Source organism: Phyllopteryx taeniolatus, chromosome 1 (assembly GCF_024500385.1).
Source record: "Phyllopteryx taeniolatus isolate TA_2022b chromosome 1, UOR_Ptae_1.2, whole genome shotgun sequence".
In the NCBI taxonomy this organism is placed as follows: domain Eukaryota; kingdom Metazoa; phylum Chordata; class Actinopteri; order Syngnathiformes; family Syngnathidae; genus Phyllopteryx; species Phyllopteryx taeniolatus.
This window is the reverse complement of record NC_084502.1, coordinates 39,933,486-39,952,660: the sequence shown is the minus strand read 5'-3', so window position 1 is coordinate 39,952,660 and position 19,175 is coordinate 39,933,486. Positions and strand designations below refer to the sequence as shown.

Here is a 19,175-nt window from a genome sequence, read left to right as displayed (position 1 = left end):
GTTATCTGACACTCTCCACAGGATTTTGATGTATTTATGAGGCGGAAATCCAGCTGCTCTGAATGCCAGTACCAGGACAGACAGTGATCGCCGCATTGTTCGATTAATTTTGACCATTGATGCATTGGCTTTGAAAGTGTTGCCACTTGTTTTCAGTGAATTTGATTACTCCCATTACTGTCGTCATCATTCTGAAATGCACACGTTCACTTTATGTGTAGGAAACAGTAAGGTTTGACTGAAAAGTGGCTTTATTCATTCTTTCTTACATGTCGCTGTATCATCTATAAAATGGACATACAACAGTCACCCACACATAATAAATAGTGTTTAATTGTTTATGTAATAGTTACAGCACCGCTAGTACATAGTGAATGTGATCATTGCAGAATCCAACCTCAAAAAAGGAAAAAGAACTGCACCTTTAGAGTTCTGAATTTATTTTACAATGTCTGATTTCTTCATCCACAACTTTTATTTGGCATTTGATTCTAGAGATTCAACTTCAAATGTTATGAAACAAAATTAACAAAACAAAACAGTTGATGGAAAAAAAAAAAAGAAAAAAAAAGTAATCTTGTTTGGATTACTCAACACTTGCTTGTTGTACATACACTGCTGCTTGACAAGGGCCCAATGCTCCTGTTTGAATATTTTGCAGCAAAAGCTTGTGTGCCGAGGTAACACCTGGGATCTACATCACTGGGCCATAATGCACGTATGCTCACTGCTGTTGTCAGAGGAGACCATAGAAATGGGGGGCAAGGACAACATGTACAAGGTTTTTATACACAGGGCACTCATCATTCATTTCTTTTCACTTGTTCAAAACCTGAAAGTCTTAAGTGATGATATTTGGAGGCAATGCTGATGTTCTCTAGCACTTTGTCCATGCATCCACCTTATTTATGGATGACAGCATGATTTTTTTTTTGGGACTCCCAGTTGCTTTGTTGTTATTGTTGTCACATCTCAGATGTTCATCTGTTCCTCTCAAAATGTCACACGTGTTGATGTTTTCCTTCCAACTTGTGATATGCATATTCAAATAAAGAGGAGATTTTGTGACCACCCGCGTCTTTAATTCCATCCTTTCCTCCCCTTTTCCCCAACTTTTTTGTTGTCAGTTCGGATGGCAACAGGTGGCAGGAAGCAGCGTTTAATAGTTTTTAGGGTTAGATGATTTCCCAGCAACTGATGCTCCCTGACAGGCTGATGTATCACAGATTCCAGGAGGTCCTTGATGCCCAGTCCTACCTACCCTGCCATGCTCTCCAGGCTCACCTGGATCTCCTGGAGACCCATCACGGCCATCTTTAACAATCCCTGCAACTCCTGGAAGACCTGTGGAGAGTACACAGTTATTGTGACAAAGGCAGATGACTTTGTGAATGTTTCTATGACCTAACATGAGGTAAATCCTCGGTAGGGTCGACTCCTACTCTGTAGGTGATGCCATGTGTGCACAGTGTTGGGGACTAACTAATTACATGTGATAAGATCATGTAATTTGATTACAAAATGAATGCAATTGTAATCCATTCCATTACTGGGCAGAAATGCACAGTTAAATTACAGCTGCTTTGGGAAATTTCCATGATTACAGTTTTAGTTACATTTGAAAAAGAGGTGCAAAAGCTCAGATTTTTGTTTTCATATCAGTTCCTCCTTTTAAAGCCGATGCCTGTTTCTGGCTTTCTCTGGACATGGGCCATTCTGCCGTAATCTCTAACATGACTTACTTTCCCAAATATAACCTTGACGTGCCACCTTGTGGTACATTCTATTATTTTGTATGAGATTTTGAAGAAGCTGACTCATAGTTAGACTTTTTAACAGTTTCATCTTTATAATTTTGGACTCATGGAACATTGTCATATGAAGTGATATTGTCTAAATTGTGCACGTCATTAGCTCAATAATGGGAGCATGTTTTCCACATGCTGTACACATAGTGCAACAAATATTTTTTTTTATTATGTATTTACATTTCATCATGTTTTGAGATCAGTTTGTGTAAAGAAGAAATATGTGGTTAATTCCAAAATAATGATCTAATTGTTTCAATCCACTATTTTAGAGGAAACATCCAAGGGTCCTATTGATGCATTCATTCATAATGAAGTAATCAAAATGTAATCAAATGTAAATAGTTACATTACATTGAGAAAGTAATTGAAATGTCTACACTACTCTTATATTTTCAACATGGTAACTTGCACAGTAATTGTAACCAACTACATTTCCAAAGTAATCTTCCCAACACTGTGTGCAAAAGTACCACAGCGTTACACACTTGCCATACATGTATAATGAACCACCCCATATTAGTCATTTGGCACTCGGATTCTTTGGGGGGAACCTTTGTTTTTTGCTGAAAAACTCTCCTTTTTCCTGTTTTTGTGCTACAAAAATTCAATAACAGCATTGATTCAGAGTGAGCCACAAACTGAGGAGGTGTTAATTGTTTGGTCACTGGTCAAAAGGATCAAGATAATGCCAGTTTGTATTGCCTAACAGGTTAGCTATGGGCATTAAGGTTTGTCACTCCACATTCCAAGCTGTTATGCTCTTTACAGTGCTGGCCAAAATGTCTCCATAACCTCTAATTGGCCATGTAGACTTTGCATGTGGACGTTAGTTATGGAGGTGTCTGAGCTTGGACCAGGGTTGTCCTGTTGATATACTCCCTTTAGGCAGTATTATAATAAAACACTGTAGAGTTTTTCCTTTCCACTTTTGTCATGCTTCGAGATAATATCTGTTGTATATTATCGGGGCCGTACAAATAAAATACAATAGAGGCAGAATTTAAAGGTACTAAGACTCAAATAACAATGTCAGGCTACACACTGTACCTTGGTATCCTTGGTCTCCAAGGGGGCCCTCAATTGCTTTGCCGATGGGCCCCTTATCACCTTGCTCACCGACGTCACCTGTTTTTAAAATGGACAATGTTTAACAATTATGTGTTCAATAATATACAGATGAGCACCATGCTTACACCACTATATAAGTTCACACTACAGTGTTACCTTAACTCACGAGTTTAATTGTTCCGCGACCATGCGTGTAACTCAATTAACCCTTCTCTCTCTCTCTCTCTCTCTCTCTCTCTCTCTCTCTTTATATATATATATATATATATATATAATATATATATATATAGGCGGCACGGTGGCCGACTGGTTAGAGCGTCAGCCTCACAGTTCTGAGGTGCGGGGTTCAATCCCTGTCCCCGCCTGTGTGGAGTTTGCATGTTCTCCCCGTGCCTGCATGGGTTTTCTCCGGGCACTCCGGTTTCCTCCCACATCCCAAAAACATGCATTAATTGGAGACTCTAAATTGCCCGTAGGTGTGACTGTGAGTGCGAATGGTTGTTTGTTTCTATGTGCCCTGCGATTGGCTGGCAACCAGTTCAGGGTGTACCCCGCCTCCTGCCCGATGACAGCTGGGATAGGCTCCAGCACGCCCGCGACCCTAGTGAGGAGAAGCGGCTCAGAAAATGGATGGATGGATGGATATATATATATATATATATATATAATTGTAATCCCTTGAAATGCCAGTGATCTGTTTCAGCCCCCTAAAAAGTCTGTTAGTTCCAGAATTGGCTGCTGTTGTTTACTGGCACTGTGGCACAATGCAGGCAAAGAATGGGACTGACGTATTTCCGAGTCACAGATATACAATATGACTAGATCCAATTCCAAAAGATGTGCCTATGTGGCGGCCATGTTAAATGTTACACATTGACCTGGCAGCCATGTGATGGTTATATCTATTGTCTATTGTACATGGAGCGCTGTTGCCGGTGTGGAGAGAGATTGAGAGCAAGCGAGAGAGAGAGAGAGAGCGAGAGTGAGAGAGAGCGGCATGGCTGAAGTCTTAACTCTGAGGAATACAAAATACAAGTTTTTGGAGTCAGGAACATGCTATTTTTTGTACAGTTAACAGTCCAGTCCGATCCTTTTTTTGGCTGACATCGGCCCAATTTCTAGTCTCAAAGATTGGCTCGGCAGATCCCTATCAATAATGTCCCCATTACCAAGCACATGGGCGTGGTAAGTTTGGATAAAATGGGAAACTTTCAAACATTCATTCATTCATCTTCCATTCCGCTTATCCTCACTATGGTCGCGAGCGTGCTGGAGCCTATCCCAGCCATCTTCGGGAAAGAAGTGGGGCACACCCTGAACTGGTCGCCAGCCAATCGCAGGGCACATATAAACAAACAACTATTCGCACTCACATTCACACCTACTGGCAATTTAGAGTCTTCAATTAGCCTACCCTGCATGTTTTTGGGATATGGGAGGAAACCGGAGTCCCTGGAGAAAACCCACGCAGGCACGGGGACAAGATGCAAACTCCACACAGGCGGGGCAAGGATTTGAACCCCGGTCCTCAGAACTGTGAGGCAGATGTGCTAACCAGTCGTACACCGTGCCACCACTTTCAAACATTTTCAAGCTTTTTTTTTTATACTTACTGTATTTTTACGACCATAAGGCGCTCTTAAAAGTCTTAAATTTTCTCCAAAATGGACGGGGCGCCTTATAATGCGGCGCGCCTTATGTGTGCACCAAGTTCCAAAATCTGTAAATCCTGTTGTGTGACTTTGATGAGCGCTCCGCTTGACTGACTGAGAGCATTTCCTGCCGACACGCTGCTTATATAGAGGAAAGGCGGACGTGAATGAGGACAGCATGCGGACGCCGATATGTGCATTGTGCAAAACAACATCGGTTTGGCTAAGGACCCCCGTAAATGGCACCTACAAAGAGACATGTGTACGAAGCACAGTTTAAACTGCAAGCTATCAGTGACGCGGAGGAACATGCGAATTGAGCAGCCGCGAGAGAATTCAAGATCAACGAATCAATGGTTCGCAAGTGGAGGAAGCAGGAAAACGCCGGCATCATTGCTGAACAGCCCCCCGGCAACGAGACTGACTCCGACAATGACGAGAGGGAACCCGGCATGTTTGATGGAGAACTTGCCCAGCTGTTCATTTCGGATACGGAAGACGAGGACTTTGATGGATTTGTGGATGAGGATTGATCAAAAAATAACGTGAGTACATTGTTAAATACTTCAATAAAGTACAACCCAACTCAGTTTTGCTCCCGCTGCCTTTTTAAAAACATACATATGTTTTAGCGTGCATGCATGCTACCGTATGTTTTAAGCTAGCGTATGTTTTACCATGCCTGCGCCCAACAATACGGTGCGCCTTATGGTCGTGAAAATACGGTATTTACAATAACTTTGTACTGTACTGGGCGTTTTCGGCTACAAAAAAAAAACTACAAAACAATTTTGTACTGTACAGTAATATGGATGCATATGGTCTCCCAAAAAGTGCTTCGATCGGCTATATCGAACAATATATTTTCCCAAAACTTTCACGATAAACGATAGTATTGTTGATATTTTTTTATACCACTGATAAAAAGATATTAGAACATAAAGAATTTTAAAATCTTACAAATTCTGCCCTGGTAATCAAACATATGAGCACAACTGTGTAATTGTTCGCTCATTTACTAAATAAAAGTAGGGCTAAATTACACAATAAGAGTAAGTAAATAAAAACAAAGTTATACATGTTCAAATAAAATGCTTAACAAAAATAAAAAAAAGTTAGACTTCCCCCTAGTCTGTTTGGCATCTTGACACAACAGTGAAGTTTGAAACAATTTTACATAATTTAATTTAATAAATATTGACAACTGAACTGTTCTAGAGATTATGTTTGTTAAAATCTTTACTTTGTTTCATTAAGGCGTTTCACATAGAGTGGGTATGGTATGGTAGTATTCAGACCCCCTTAAATGTTTCCCTCTGTGTTATATTACAACCATTTGCTAAAATTATTTAAGTTCATTTTTTCCTCATTAATGTACACACAGCATCCATTATTTACAGAAAAAAATGGAATTGTTGACATTTTTGCAGATTTATTAAAAAAGAAAAACTGAAATATCACACAGCCATATGTATTCATACCCTTTGCTCAGTATTTAATAGAAGCACCCTTTTGAGCTAATACAGTCTTTTTGGGAATGACGCAACACATTTTTTACACCTGGATTTGGAGATCCCCTGTCATTCCTCCTTGCAGATCCTCTCTACTGCTGTCAGTTTGGATGGTGAACATCGGTGGACAGCCATTTTCAGCTTACTCCAGAGATGCTCAATTGGGTTTAAGTCAGGGATTTGACTGGGCCATTCAAGAACAGTCACACAGTTGTTCTGAAGCCACTCCATTATTTTAGCCGCGTGCTTAGGGTCATTGTCTTGTTGGAAGGTGAACCTTCGGCCCACTCTGTGGTCTTGAGCACTCTGGAGAAGGTTTTCGTCCAGGATATCCCTGTACTTGGCCACATTCATCTTTCCTTCGGTGGCAAATCAGTCGTCCTGGCCCTGCAGCTGAAAAACACCCCCACAGCATGACGCTGCCACCACCATGCTTCACTGTTGGGACTGTATTGGACAGGTGATGAGTAGTGCCTGGGTTTCTCCACACATACCGCTTAGAATTAAAGCCAAAAAGTTCTATCTTGTCTCATCAGACCAGAGAATGTTATTTCTCACCATCTTGGAGTCCTTCAGGTGTTTTTTTAGCAAACTCCATGCTGGCTTTCATGTGTCTTACACTGAGGAGAGGCTTCCGCCGGTCCACTCTGCCATAAATCCCCGACTGGTGGAGGGCTGCAGTGATGGTTGACTTTCTAGAAATTTCTACTATCTCCCGACTGCATCTCTGGAGCTCAGCCACAGTGATCTTTGGATTCTTCTTTACCTCTCTCACCAAGGCTCTTCTCCCCCGATTGCTCAGTTTGGCCGGACGGCCAGCTCTAGGAAGGGTTCTGGTCGTCCCAAACGTCTTCCATTTAAGGATTATGGAGGCCAATGTGCTCTTAGGAACCTTAAGTGCAACAGAATTTTTTTTGTAACCTTGGCCAGATCTGTGCCTTGCCACAATTCTGTCTCTGAGCTCTTCAGGCAGTTCCTTTGACCTCATGATTCTCCTTTGCTCTGACATGCATTGTGAGCTGTAAGGTCTTCTATAGACAGGTGTGTGGCTTTCCTAATCAAGTCCTATCAGTATAATCAAATACAGCTGAACTCCAATGAAGGTGTAGAACCATCTCAAGGATGATGAGAAGAAATGGACAGCACCAAAGTTAAATATGAGTGTCACAGCAAAGGGTCTGAATACTTATGGCTGTGTGATATTTCAAGATATTTTAAGATAAACTAAAAAAGGAGCACTTGTAAGTCAAGGCACCACTTTCCTGTAAATATTTGAAACCGCCATACCTCTGGTACCAGGATCTCCAAGTTCTCCTGGCAGGCCTCTGTATCCTGGAGGACCACGGGTACCCGGGTGACCGATGGAGCCGGCTGATCCCGGCTGTCCTGGAGGCCCGGCAGGTCCGGGTCGGCCGACCGTCCCCGGTGCCAGAGGTCTGCGAAGATTGGCGGCCAGTTGTGCAATTTGATCTGCAGAGTGTGGAAGGCCATCAGACAGTCACTTCCCATCTTATATTTCTCTCAACACTGGAATTCATTTTAATGTGGAATCAATTTTAATGTGGATCTTCACCATCGATCATTGAGCCACACAACTCTCTGATGTGCTGTTCACTCGCTAGTTTACCCTAAAACATAAAAGCAAGATTGTATTATGGACAATAAACTCATTCAACAGTTTGTTTGGTAATCTTCAAAATAAAACACTTACAGGTACACCTGTCTTTCCAGCAATTCCAGGAAGACCCTGTTCTCCCTGGAAGCCCATTAATCCTGGTTTTCCCAGGGGCCCTCTTGCCCCAAGTTCTCCCTGTGGCCCTGTGACACCTTTAGGTCCCAGTTCTCCTCTTTTCCCTGCCTGTTTCCAATAAAAATGTTTAAATGACTTGTAGTTTGACATAAAGTTCTAATCTAACCTTAGCAGGAGCTAAAAACATCTGCATTGACCCTAAATGCCACTTCTTTCAACAAACACAGGAGAAGAAGGAAACCCCCCCCCAAAAAAACAAATCGAAGAATCTCGAAGCATGAAACCCGTCACTGCTGTGCTTGTAATCACACAAATTGTGCTGCACCTTCATGCTACTCATCTCTTCCTTCTGCCATTTAAGCAGTCAATGATGCTGAAGAAACAATGACTGACTAATTAATCCCATTAAAACTGGAATGTGAGGCAGAAAGTGTAGTGACTGCGTAAATAAAAGTAAGGCAACGGACTGACCAGGAACAACGAATAAACTGTCATCAGTTCTACTGAGGTGTGACGGTGGGATGGACACACTCTTAGCAAAATGTAGAAATATACATAAATGTAGCCCACCTGTCCTTTTTGTCCAACTGGTCCAAAATGGCCCTTTGAATAAAAGACAAGTAAGAAATAAGTGCCATTCTAAGAATTATGTCAAAATATTTGACAATCGATACTTACAGGTTCTCCATTCTCTCCAGGTAAACCATCGCTTCCTGCTACACCCTACAATTACAACATAACATAATCTTACACATCCATCCTAATCACACAGTAAAACAGCCAGACTAAAAGACAAGTTCAGCTGGGCCTTTGTTAAGCATGACTAGCTTGAACTTTGACTCAGGTAAGTACCATGTCTCCTTTAGCTCCTGAAGCGCCAACTGGCCCCTGTGAGGTAGGGTGGGGGGGGGGGGGGGAAAGGAGAGAACATAAATGAGAGCAATGTTGAGACATTTGTGCAAGAGGGTAGGAGGTGGAGGGGGCATGGTGAGGGGTATTGAGGGGGCAGAGAGGATGGGCAGGTTGTGGGGAAGGGGAAGCAATATAAAGACCATCTTTGTTCTTTCGTTTTCGACTAGGGACGACTGTGTGTCAGAACTCTAGCTGGGCTATAGTTTAACTTTATTCCACTTCCACTAAGGTGGGATGGCCTGGGTAATGACATCGCTGGTGTTTTGTAAAGACCCCTATGGAGACGTATGCAACTGTTGATGTTTGATAATGGCCGGCGATATGTGAAGGACTCACTCTTTCACCAAACTCTCCTCTAATGCCTGTTGGACCTGGAAGACCTGGATCCCCCAAAGTTCCTCTGACGCCCTGCGGCACACAAAACTCTATAAACTATTAATTCTAACGACAGCAACTAAGAACTGGAATGGGGTTTGTACTGACCTGGAAACCTTTCACCCCCTGAGGTCCCGGGTTGCCTGCAGGTCCAATGCCTCCCTGCAGGAATAACACACTGCTTATTAACTACTAGTAACATTTTGATTATAATGTTTAGTAAGACAAAACATACTACACTGACATAATAATCATGTGAGATTTTCTTTGTTACGTACATGTCAATTCCTATAATTGATATAATTTAATATAATTTTCTTTCATGCACAGGATCTGAGTCCAAGCACAAAGACCTCTTTGTCTCTGGATCCACCGGTGTGAATACCTCCGACAGTCTCTGGCCATATATTTATACTGACTCCACCGTCACATAATTCTTAACCTTGATCCGGCAAACCTCTTTGCATTGCCATTCCTCTTCTTAAGACGTTCCTTCGTCCACAAATTTAAATTGAAAAAAGGTTTCTAAAGGTTTCCAAAATTCGACAATTTTGCACATTCTTAATGAGATTGAATGTTGTGCAGCGATTTGATGGTGCGGCATATTGGCACAAACTTACAGCCACTCCTCTGGGTCCTGCTATGCCTCTCTCTCCTGGTATGCCAATGTCACCCTGTGAAAAGACATGAAAGTCTAGAGAAACCAGATGCTTCATTGTTCAAACTTGTATTTAGCAACACGTCTGAGAGAGCCAGTAACAGCCCAGATGCCCACCAGATACATACAGGAATACCTGGCTCTCCACCGGGTCCTGTCTCCCCAGCCTTCCCTGGATCACCCTGGTGAAATTAAAAAATCAAAAAACAAACAAAAACAAGAGAGAGACAGAGAGTTCACAACAATTCTTCTTAATATATTATATAGTCTTGTAGACTTGCATTTGGTTTTAAAGCTTACAACTTCTCCTTTTGATCCTTTGCCACCAGCCTTTCCTTGTAGACCCTATGGAGAAAAATATATTCATGGTGAACTTGTCTTAGGCATATGGTATGTTATTGTCAATGAGGAGACACCTCACACACACAAATGTATTTTTAACTTACAGGAAGTCCATTGGGTCCTTTTTCTCCAACTACCCCATGGCGCCCAGCATCACCCTAACCAACCACACAAACTGTGATTGTAACATCAGTCTTAATGAGACTGTGGCTCGCAAGTATCTTTAAGCACAGACCACAAGAGGACATGTACCTTCTCGCCATCCATTCCTGGTGTGCCATCTTTGCCATCTCTGCCAGGAATTCCCTGTGTGGAAATCAGACAGTCTTCAGTTTCTATTGACCATTTCAGAAAGCATTTTCATCAGGTGGTCACTTACGGGCTCCCCTTTGGGCCCAGCACCACCAACAGCTCCCTTTGGACCAATTTTACCCTGTTTGAAGCACAGGCATGTTTAATATGTGATATATGGAGAGCCTCCAAACTCCCAATCTTTTACTTACAATTTCTCCTTTGGGACCTCTGAAGCCCTGGGGACCCCTTTCTCCAGTATCACCCTGGAAGAATCAGATGACACACAAACAGCTATTTATTAATGGGACCAGTGATTAATTGTGACAGTAAATTAGGGACCCAAATATCAAGGCGTTTTCAAAGTGTTTCAGAGACAAACAGAGACTCACTGTCTTTCCGATGATGCCAGCGATGCCAGGTTTACCTCTGAATCCCGGAAGACCCTACAACAAACCAAAGAATAAGGGCAAGGAGAACAGACACGCTTTTCCGAATGAAGCCGAATCAGTGCCATTTCTTACTCTGTTTCCCACGGATCCCATAGGACCCGGCAAACCTCTTAGACCGCGTGGGCCCTGAAAAATATCCCCGCAGCACCTTGAGGCAAACGTCGTCAAGAGTCATCCAAAAACTGCAATTCTGAGATGACCTTACCTGCAGGCCAACTGTCCCTGGAAAACCTGGGGGACCAGGAGGACCAGGATCCCCCTAAAGACATACCAGACACTGGGTAAACCAACAAACCAGCACCATCTGTAGGACATTTGTGGCCTATATCACACACTCACCTTCTCTCCATCCTTCCCAACTTCTCCCTTGTCTCCTTTATGGCCTGTGTGACCCTATAAGAAGAGTCGCAGTATATTCAATCAAAGGATGACAATTAAATGTGAGATTATGGGGTGTTGCATTTATACTCATCATAAATAGTCACCTTAAATCCTGGTATCCCCGGAGGACCAGGAGGACCAGGGGGGCAGATGGCAGGACACTGTACACAAAAACCACTGAGCATCCTGCTCTTTATGCAGTTCATTGAGTTGCGTCCTGTAATACTTACCAGGAGGTCACCACTTAGATCATGAAGAGTACCAGGAAGACCCTGACAAAAAAAAAAAAAAAAAGTTTCATGCATACGCTTGACTTCCACAAACTAAATTACAAAGTCTCTTGAAGTCCAGTAAATAATAAAATAAAATAAAAATGCAACTGTGTTGCAGCACTAATTTCTCACATATGATGAGGACTGCACTTACAGGTGGCCCATCAGGACCAGCAGGTCCCGGAAGTCCTGGAAGACCCTCAGCACCCTGGTAAGATAAAGGAAATTCCAGTTACCCTCCCATGTGTAGTCACATGCAATGTGTACCAATGTAGAATAACACTTGATGGGAGTTAAACCCCTTTAAATCCTTAACATGTGCAAACACCTACACAACAATCTACCTTCGTCTAAAATTTTTTCTCTATTGGATTAACATTTTTTTCCCATCACATCATCATTCTGGTCCTCAAAAAAATTATTCGATATAAGCTCATGGTGCAGGTGCGCTCATGGAGTATCTTCCTTACAAGTGTATTGAAATAACGATTAAATATAATTATATAAAATAGGCATGGATGATCAATCTCTTTTACATTCAGCGGATGATGCTGCATTTCGACGATGGCAAGAGGTCTAACTAAGGATATTTGACAGACACTCACCACAGGACCCTGAGGTCCGACTCCACCAGGCAACCCGTTGGTCCCGGATAAACCCTGGAAACAGAAAACATTAAACAATTGCAATCTGTCAAAAGAGGGTGCGGTAAGTATATTTTCCCAAGATTCCAACCAAAAAAAAAAAATTCCTGGACACGAGAAGAGTATTAAGATCATTTCTACTCACGGGAGCTCCTGATCTTCCTCTGCCCTATGGAAAATACAAGAAGTCTTACTGGCACAAATTCTGTTTTACACTGTGTCAGCGTGGGCTTGTTAGCTCAGGGCCTAGTTGACGTTATGTTGGGGTACTTACAGCAGATCCAGGTGGCCCAGGAGGTCCTGTTTCTCCCTATGGAGAGACACACAAAGTCTGATATTCTGAATCAGTCACTTGAATTTTTGGAAGGTTACAACTGTGTCCAAATAATAAGTGGCTTATGCTAGAGTTTGAACAGAATCTGAAAATATGTCTCATGATCTTCTATGATAGATATTTAAACTTTATACATTTTTGAAAATTGAAGACTAACATTGACTTTAACACGAATGTATGAGAGATAGCTTCCACCCACATACAGTACATGGAGGATTTATTGCAGGTTGTAAGAGAGTGAATTAATAAGAAACCTTGTATTGCATGCAACAAACAAATTAGGTTGCTCTCAGATAAGAATTTGTGTTAACAATATACTGTACTAATACTGCATTAGGCAGTTATTATCATCAAACTGAATTATCCCAAATCATGCGGTGGGTATCTGCCCTGCAAAAACCCAAAATCTTACCCTGTGAATTTATTGTATTTCTAGTGAAAATATCTTACTGCACTTATTTTAAGACACTTATTTTTATTTTTCACTTTTCCCTAAATTTTGAGCAAGATAAAAATATTTGTTTTAAGATACAAGATCTTACTTTAAGAATCTTATCAAGTCAATTCATGCTGGCTCCATTGGCAGATTTTTTCCCCACTTAAAATAAGACATTGTGTCCCTAAAATCAGAATCATCTTTATTTGCCAAGTATGTCCAAAAAACATACAAGAAATTTGTCTCCGGTAATTGGAGGCGTTCTAGTACGTGTATGAATTGACTTGATAAGATTCTTGAAAGTCTTTTTTTTTTTAAAGTCAAAACTGTCTTCAAATAACTACAGTAAGATGTTTTCACTAGAAAAACAAATTCACCGGGTAAGATTTTGCAGTGTAGCAAAATATATATAATTTCTTTTTACCGATTTACCCCCAAACACCCACCCCACACACACTTTTTTTTTACCTCCTCTTATGCTTTCTTTAACCCCTTAACAGCTGTATTTGTAAAAGCAAAAGAGACCAAATAATCACAGAGATGTTACACTTCACTTATTCACTGCATTCCTTACAAACACATGGGACATGACTTCAACTGCTCTCTTGTTTGTTTTATGAGTCAGAGCAGTATACTGTATTTGTGTACAGTAATCAGCATGCGCTACTGTTTTGCCGATGCACATTTTGCATAATGCAGTAGCAATGAGCAAATGGGGAAAAGCGTCCTCATTAGGTTTACTAATTAGCTGGATTGTTTGGGGAGGTTGAATGTTTGAAAGCATATTTGGAGCATTTTACTTAAATCTAATTTATTTTACATTCATAATGTGTGTGTGTGTGTGTATAATTATAAAACGTGGAGAGCAAATACATGATGGTCACCCTCAGTCTCATAGACTAATGGGGGGAGTGACATTCCAGGCCAGATTAGAGAAATAATGCTGATTCTGATCCCTCATTAAAAGTGTACAGACCACAAGGCTGAGCCAGCTTGACAAATCTAGTTCGACAGAGAGCGTGCCGGCATCATATCTACATTCTCATGCAAAACGCAGATACTTTATCCCATAACTGAGCTGAATTCATCTTTAGACTGTATCAAAAACACACAGGACACACTTACTGCCTCCCCTGCAGGTCCATCCTTCCCAGGAGGACCATCAGGACCTGTCAGACCCTGAAGAAAAGATGGATATTATCACTTTGTATGTTCTGTTGGTATATTACACATTCTTACGAAGTGCATAAGAAGAAGTGATTCTGATTCATGCCATAAATAAAACTGTTAAAACTAGTAATAATGTGATTCATTCCTAGAGGACAACACAGGTGGGTGTGCTGATTCTCGGCACTTACATCCACCCCCGGAAGTCCTGGCAAGCCTGGTTTTCCTGCGACTCCTGGAATTCCTGCTTTTCCTTTGGGGCCCTGCAACAAATAGGGAGAACACCATCAACAAAAATCTAAATATGCATTTGTTTATTTGAAGACTCTCAAAATAGGGGTGATGTTAAAAAAAAAAAAGGCTTCTATATACAGTAATAAAGTACATATATTATATATACAGTATATATATTCTTTATTATTATTATTTTGTTAAATATATTTTTTTTTTGCTTGGTGAAATATGGGAGGCAATTTGTCATATTTGAATTTACATTTTGTGTTCTTGGAAGTTTTGTTGGATGGGTGCAGGAAAGGTAGGTAGGTTGGTCTATTAATTAAGAAGGTAATTCTAAACAATATTATTAAAATAATTGTATGGAAAAACACATACAATATATGCAGTATGTATATATTTTCAGGGTCACGGTTGAGCTGGAGCCGATTCCAGCTGATTTTGGGCGATAAGCGAGGTTGACCCTGGACTAGTCGCCAGTCAATCACAGGGCATATTAAAACAACGGTTAACAACCATTTGCACAGACATTAACACCGATGGACATGGCATGTGTTTGAAATGTGGGAGGAAGCCAGAGAAGCCAACACATCGATAACATTTGATAAGACAACTAGTAACACCATTATTGGAATACTCACTGCTTTCCCTGCCATTCCAGGAGGTCCGGACTTACCCTGTTATTGAGAGACACACATTAAGACTCAATAAATGTACAGTATGAATTTCATTACTTTTTTTCATACAACTGGCTGTGGTTGTTGTTATGATGTCATGAGGTTATTATTTACTTAAATTTCCTTAACTGCATTGACAGTGCGGTGAAAAAGTACTTGCCCCCTTCTCAAATTCTTATTTCTTTGCATAGTTTACCAACTTTAATGTTTAAGATAATCAAACTAATGTGAACTTCAGACAAAGAGAACCCAAGTAAACATAAAATGCAATTTTTAAATGGTGATTTTATTCATTACGGAAAAAAAATATTCAAAGCTACCTGGTCCGGTGTGAAAAAGTAATTATCCCCTTCCTGGCCCTTTGTTAAATCATTAATTAACTATGGCTCATTACAATTTTTGGAAAGCTGACTTTAATTCCACTGACCACATTCAGGCCTCATTACCTCCGGACCTGTTCAGTCAAGAAATAACTTAAATAGCAGCTGTCTGACAAAAAGAAATCAGGCAAAAGATCTAAAAAAGCGGCACCAATGAGCCACGATCCAAAGAAGTTCAAGAACAGGTGATAAATAAAGTAATTGACATCTATCTGTCTGGAAAGGGTTACAAAGTCATCTCTAAAGCTTTATGGCTCCAGCAAACCACGGTGAGAGCCATTAGCCACATATGGAGAAAACATGGAACAGTGAGTGGCCAGCCGAAAAAGATGACCCCAAGAGAACAGCAAAGACTCATTCGAGAGGTCACAAAGAAACCCAGGACAACATCCAAAGAACTGCAGGCCTCCCTTGCCTCAGTTAAGGTCAGTGTTCATGACTCAACAATAAAGAAGAGATTGGGCAAAAATGGCATCTATGGCAAAGTTCCAAGGCGAAAACCACTGCTGACCAAAGAGAACAGAAAGCCTTGTCCTACTTTTGGAAAAACAAAACAAAAAACATTTGAATGATTCCCAAGACCTTTGGCAGAATATTACCTGGACTGACGAGATGAAAGTTGAGCTTTTTGGAAGGTGTGTGTCTCGTTAAATCTGGCGTAAATGTAGCTCAGCATTTCAGAAAAAGAACATCATACCAACAGTCAAACAGGATGGTGCGATTGTGATGTCCTGGGGCCGCCTTCTACTTCAGGACCTGGATGACTTACTGTGACTGATGGAACCATGAATTCTGCTCTTTACCAGAAAATCCTGAAGGAAAATGTTTGGACATCAGTTTGTGACCTCAAGTTGAAGCACACTTGGGTTTTGCAGCAGGACAACGATCCAAAACAAACACACCAGCAAGTAAACATCTGAATGGGTTAAAAAAACAAAATGAAGGTTTTGGAATAGCCTCGTCAAAGTCCAGACTTAATTCTGATTGAAATGCTGTGTTGGCATGACCTCAAAAAGGCTGTTCATACTGGAAAACCCTCCAGTGTTTCAGAATTAAAACAATTCTGCAAGTAAGAATGGGCCAAAATATCTCCACAGAGATGTGAAAGACTCATTCCCAGTTATAGAAAAGGCTTGATTTCAGTTGTTGCTATTATTATTATTATTACTTGTCATTAGGTTTAGGGAGCAACCACTTTTTCCACACAAGGCCAGGTAACTTTGTATGTTTTTTCCCCCATAATAATCACCATTTAAAAACTGCATTTAATGTTTACTTGGGTTATCTTTGTCTGATATTTACTTGAACATCTTAAACACTAATGTGGGGAAACTATGAAAAAAAAAAAAAAAAATAATAATAATAATAATTTGAGAAGAGGGCACATACTTTTTCACAACGCTGTATAGTGTTAAGTCTCTGCAGGCTTTGGGGGAAGAACAAACAGAACTAAAAATGTTCACATGCTGAAACCCCTCTGCTGGTTTGGATGGAGGAGGCTGAAGGTGCAGGGAGGAGGTGTGAGGTGAAACTCTGGATGGTCGCACACAGCTGGGGAATGTATGAATAGACCCTCTGTGTGCCTTCACCCGACTGCTGGAACCAAAATATCTACAAATAAAATACTCTCTTGTTGCCTTACAAGGGCACATTCACATAGTTTGTACCAATAATCAATGTGTGTAGTGCACAGTACTGTTCACATGTTAAGGTAATAGAGAACTTTAGAAATGTTGCAACTGGAAATGACAACATAAATTTATACAAACTCTTATAGAGGTTGTCCATTAAGTAAGTACTAAGCAGTGCTTGCATTTGCCTGCCATTATTGGCAGGAAATAATAGTGGGTGGGGCAGTGGGATGGGCCACTGTGACAAAACATTTAAGAGACCAAGAAAACACAATTTAGCCTGCAAAGGTGTAAAGGCTATCCAATATAGGACATGACAATTGAGCTACAGGGTAAGGAAGTCTAAAGCTACACGAGGTATATATTTTAAAACACACATTATATACAGTATTTTTTTGGGGATCCTGTTTGGAAACCGACAAAACTGAAGCTGAAATTCATTCTTCATTTGCGCACTGGGGCAGCGACAATGACGATTGAGCTACAGGGTTGGGAAAGGTAAAGTTACTTGAAGAATATATTTGAACACAGACATTATATATATGTTTTTTCATTTTCTAACTGGGGCCGATTCACTGTTAGATTGGTAGAAGCTGCCGTCCATGTGCAGCAAATGTTAAAACAAAGGTCAACTCACATCAATGCCGTCCCGTCCCGGGGGCCCTGGCGGCCCTGCTACCCCGGTGGCTCCTCGCAGGCCAGGCCTCTGCAATACAAAGTAAACGGAGCATCATACATGTGTCACCACGCAGCAGTGGTCATTTTCAGTGATGAGAAGTTGTCGTTACTTGAGTCTCAATAGTGTCATTATTGTGCAGGTGAAACAAGACATTAACACACTATGTACACAAATTAATGCATCAAAGAAAGACTACATGACAGTATGCATTGAGTCCATGATTCAGTGTGGATTTGTCCACTGAGCTTGAATGAACAGAGGTGGTAGTGTGTGCACTCCTCTCAATCCGTGCATTCCAAAACTAGCAAAATCTGGCCACTCAATCAGAACCAGCACATCGCATTCATGCAATCAAGAGATAACTATTTTTTATGTAATGCAGTGGTGTCAAACTTAGAGCCTAGGTTCCAGATCTGGCCCGCCACATCATTTTATGTGGCCCACGAAAGCAAGTACTAATCTAGTTCCTTATTCGTATGAAATTGATTTAGTCCTTTCATTTTGGCAGAAAAACTGCAAAAAAAAAAATCAAATTTATTTCAATTTTAGCAGATTTTTTCCCCAACAAATCCCCTACCCGTTATAAATTAACAATTGTATTTTGAAGTATTTGGTTGCCACTGTATTCCAAACCATACGGTTAAAATTCAATGTGTTGTTAAAATAGGTATGTAATAACAATAAAATGCAGGGCCAATTCTGTATAATATGCAGTCATCGGATGAGGTGGTTAGGTTGTACACCTTATTTTCAGTCATAACGGCCCTCTGAAGGCAACCATGAATAGGATGTGGCCCACCACAAAAATGAGTTTGACACTCCTGCGTAATTTATCATCTCAATAACAGATGGAAAGGACAGATTTTGTGCCACCTGCTCCAGGGGGCTAAAAAAAAATGGCTCAAGGACATTAATGAAAGCCTACCTGGCCAGAGGAGGTTGTCAAAAGCTGGCACAGTAAGAGCACCCACAGAGCCGAGAAGGTCGTCATGATGCCCAGCGGTGTCGCTCGCGAAAAAAGGTCCAAAGCCGGTCGCCGGTCCTGGCTCGCTCCCCCCCCCCAAAGAGTCCAACGGGAGCCTTCGTTCACCTGGAGGCGCGCAGCTCCTGAATAACGTCCTCTTGGCTCCCAGATAAACCCGAACCTCCAGAAAGTAGGAAGGGGCTGAGCTCAGTCTGGGTGAGGAAGAGTGGGACTTGACACTTGGCGAAGAGGACGTAGAAAGTCGAGCAGGAAACATTCGGAATATCAATCGATTGGGCGGAGCTAGAGGTTTTGTGGGGTTTGTGCTTTGACCAATTATAAGAGAGATTTTCTGTGATTGACAGCTAAAACAAGTGAGTTTCTGCGTTCTCTCCAATCCCCACCATTTTCATAATTCACCTTGACCCCCCCTGCCCCCCTCTCTTTTTTTGCATTACCCACCCCCAAAATCGAAATAATAAAAGCAAACTCCTGCTTTAAATACTGTATGGAAACGCTGTATCACACCCTTTCTGGATGAGATAGATTTTAGC

The 19,175-nt window shown here is 41.3% G+C and overlaps 1 protein-coding gene across 1 annotated transcript; it reads right to left on the bottom strand.

The window, feature by feature from the left end:
• Positions 1-317: 317 nt before the first annotated feature.
• Positions 318-18,965, bottom strand: col9a3 (collagen, type IX, alpha 3). Its single transcript, XM_061794943.1, has 32 exons — positions 18,583-18,965; positions 17,616-17,684; positions 14,932-14,967; positions 14,248-14,319; positions 14,015-14,068; positions 12,394-12,429; positions 12,265-12,288; positions 12,081-12,134; positions 11,630-11,683; positions 11,434-11,475; positions 11,308-11,364; positions 11,162-11,215; positions 11,028-11,081; positions 10,895-10,948; positions 10,763-10,816; positions 10,583-10,636; positions 10,459-10,512; positions 10,332-10,385; positions 10,184-10,237; positions 10,038-10,082; positions 9,866-9,919; positions 9,700-9,753; positions 9,188-9,241; positions 9,041-9,112; positions 8,645-8,680; positions 8,471-8,515; positions 8,363-8,395; positions 7,754-7,900; positions 7,616-7,670; positions 7,330-7,512; positions 2,859-2,936; positions 318-1,344 (listed from the first exon to the last, which is right to left on the bottom strand). The coding sequence occupies exons 1-32, from the start codon at positions 18,646-18,648 to the stop codon at positions 1,160-1,162; spliced, it is 2,037 nt and encodes a 678-aa protein (XP_061650927.1). The 5' UTR covers positions 18,649-18,965; the 3' UTR covers positions 318-1,159.
• Positions 18,966-19,175: the final 210 nt, after the last annotated feature.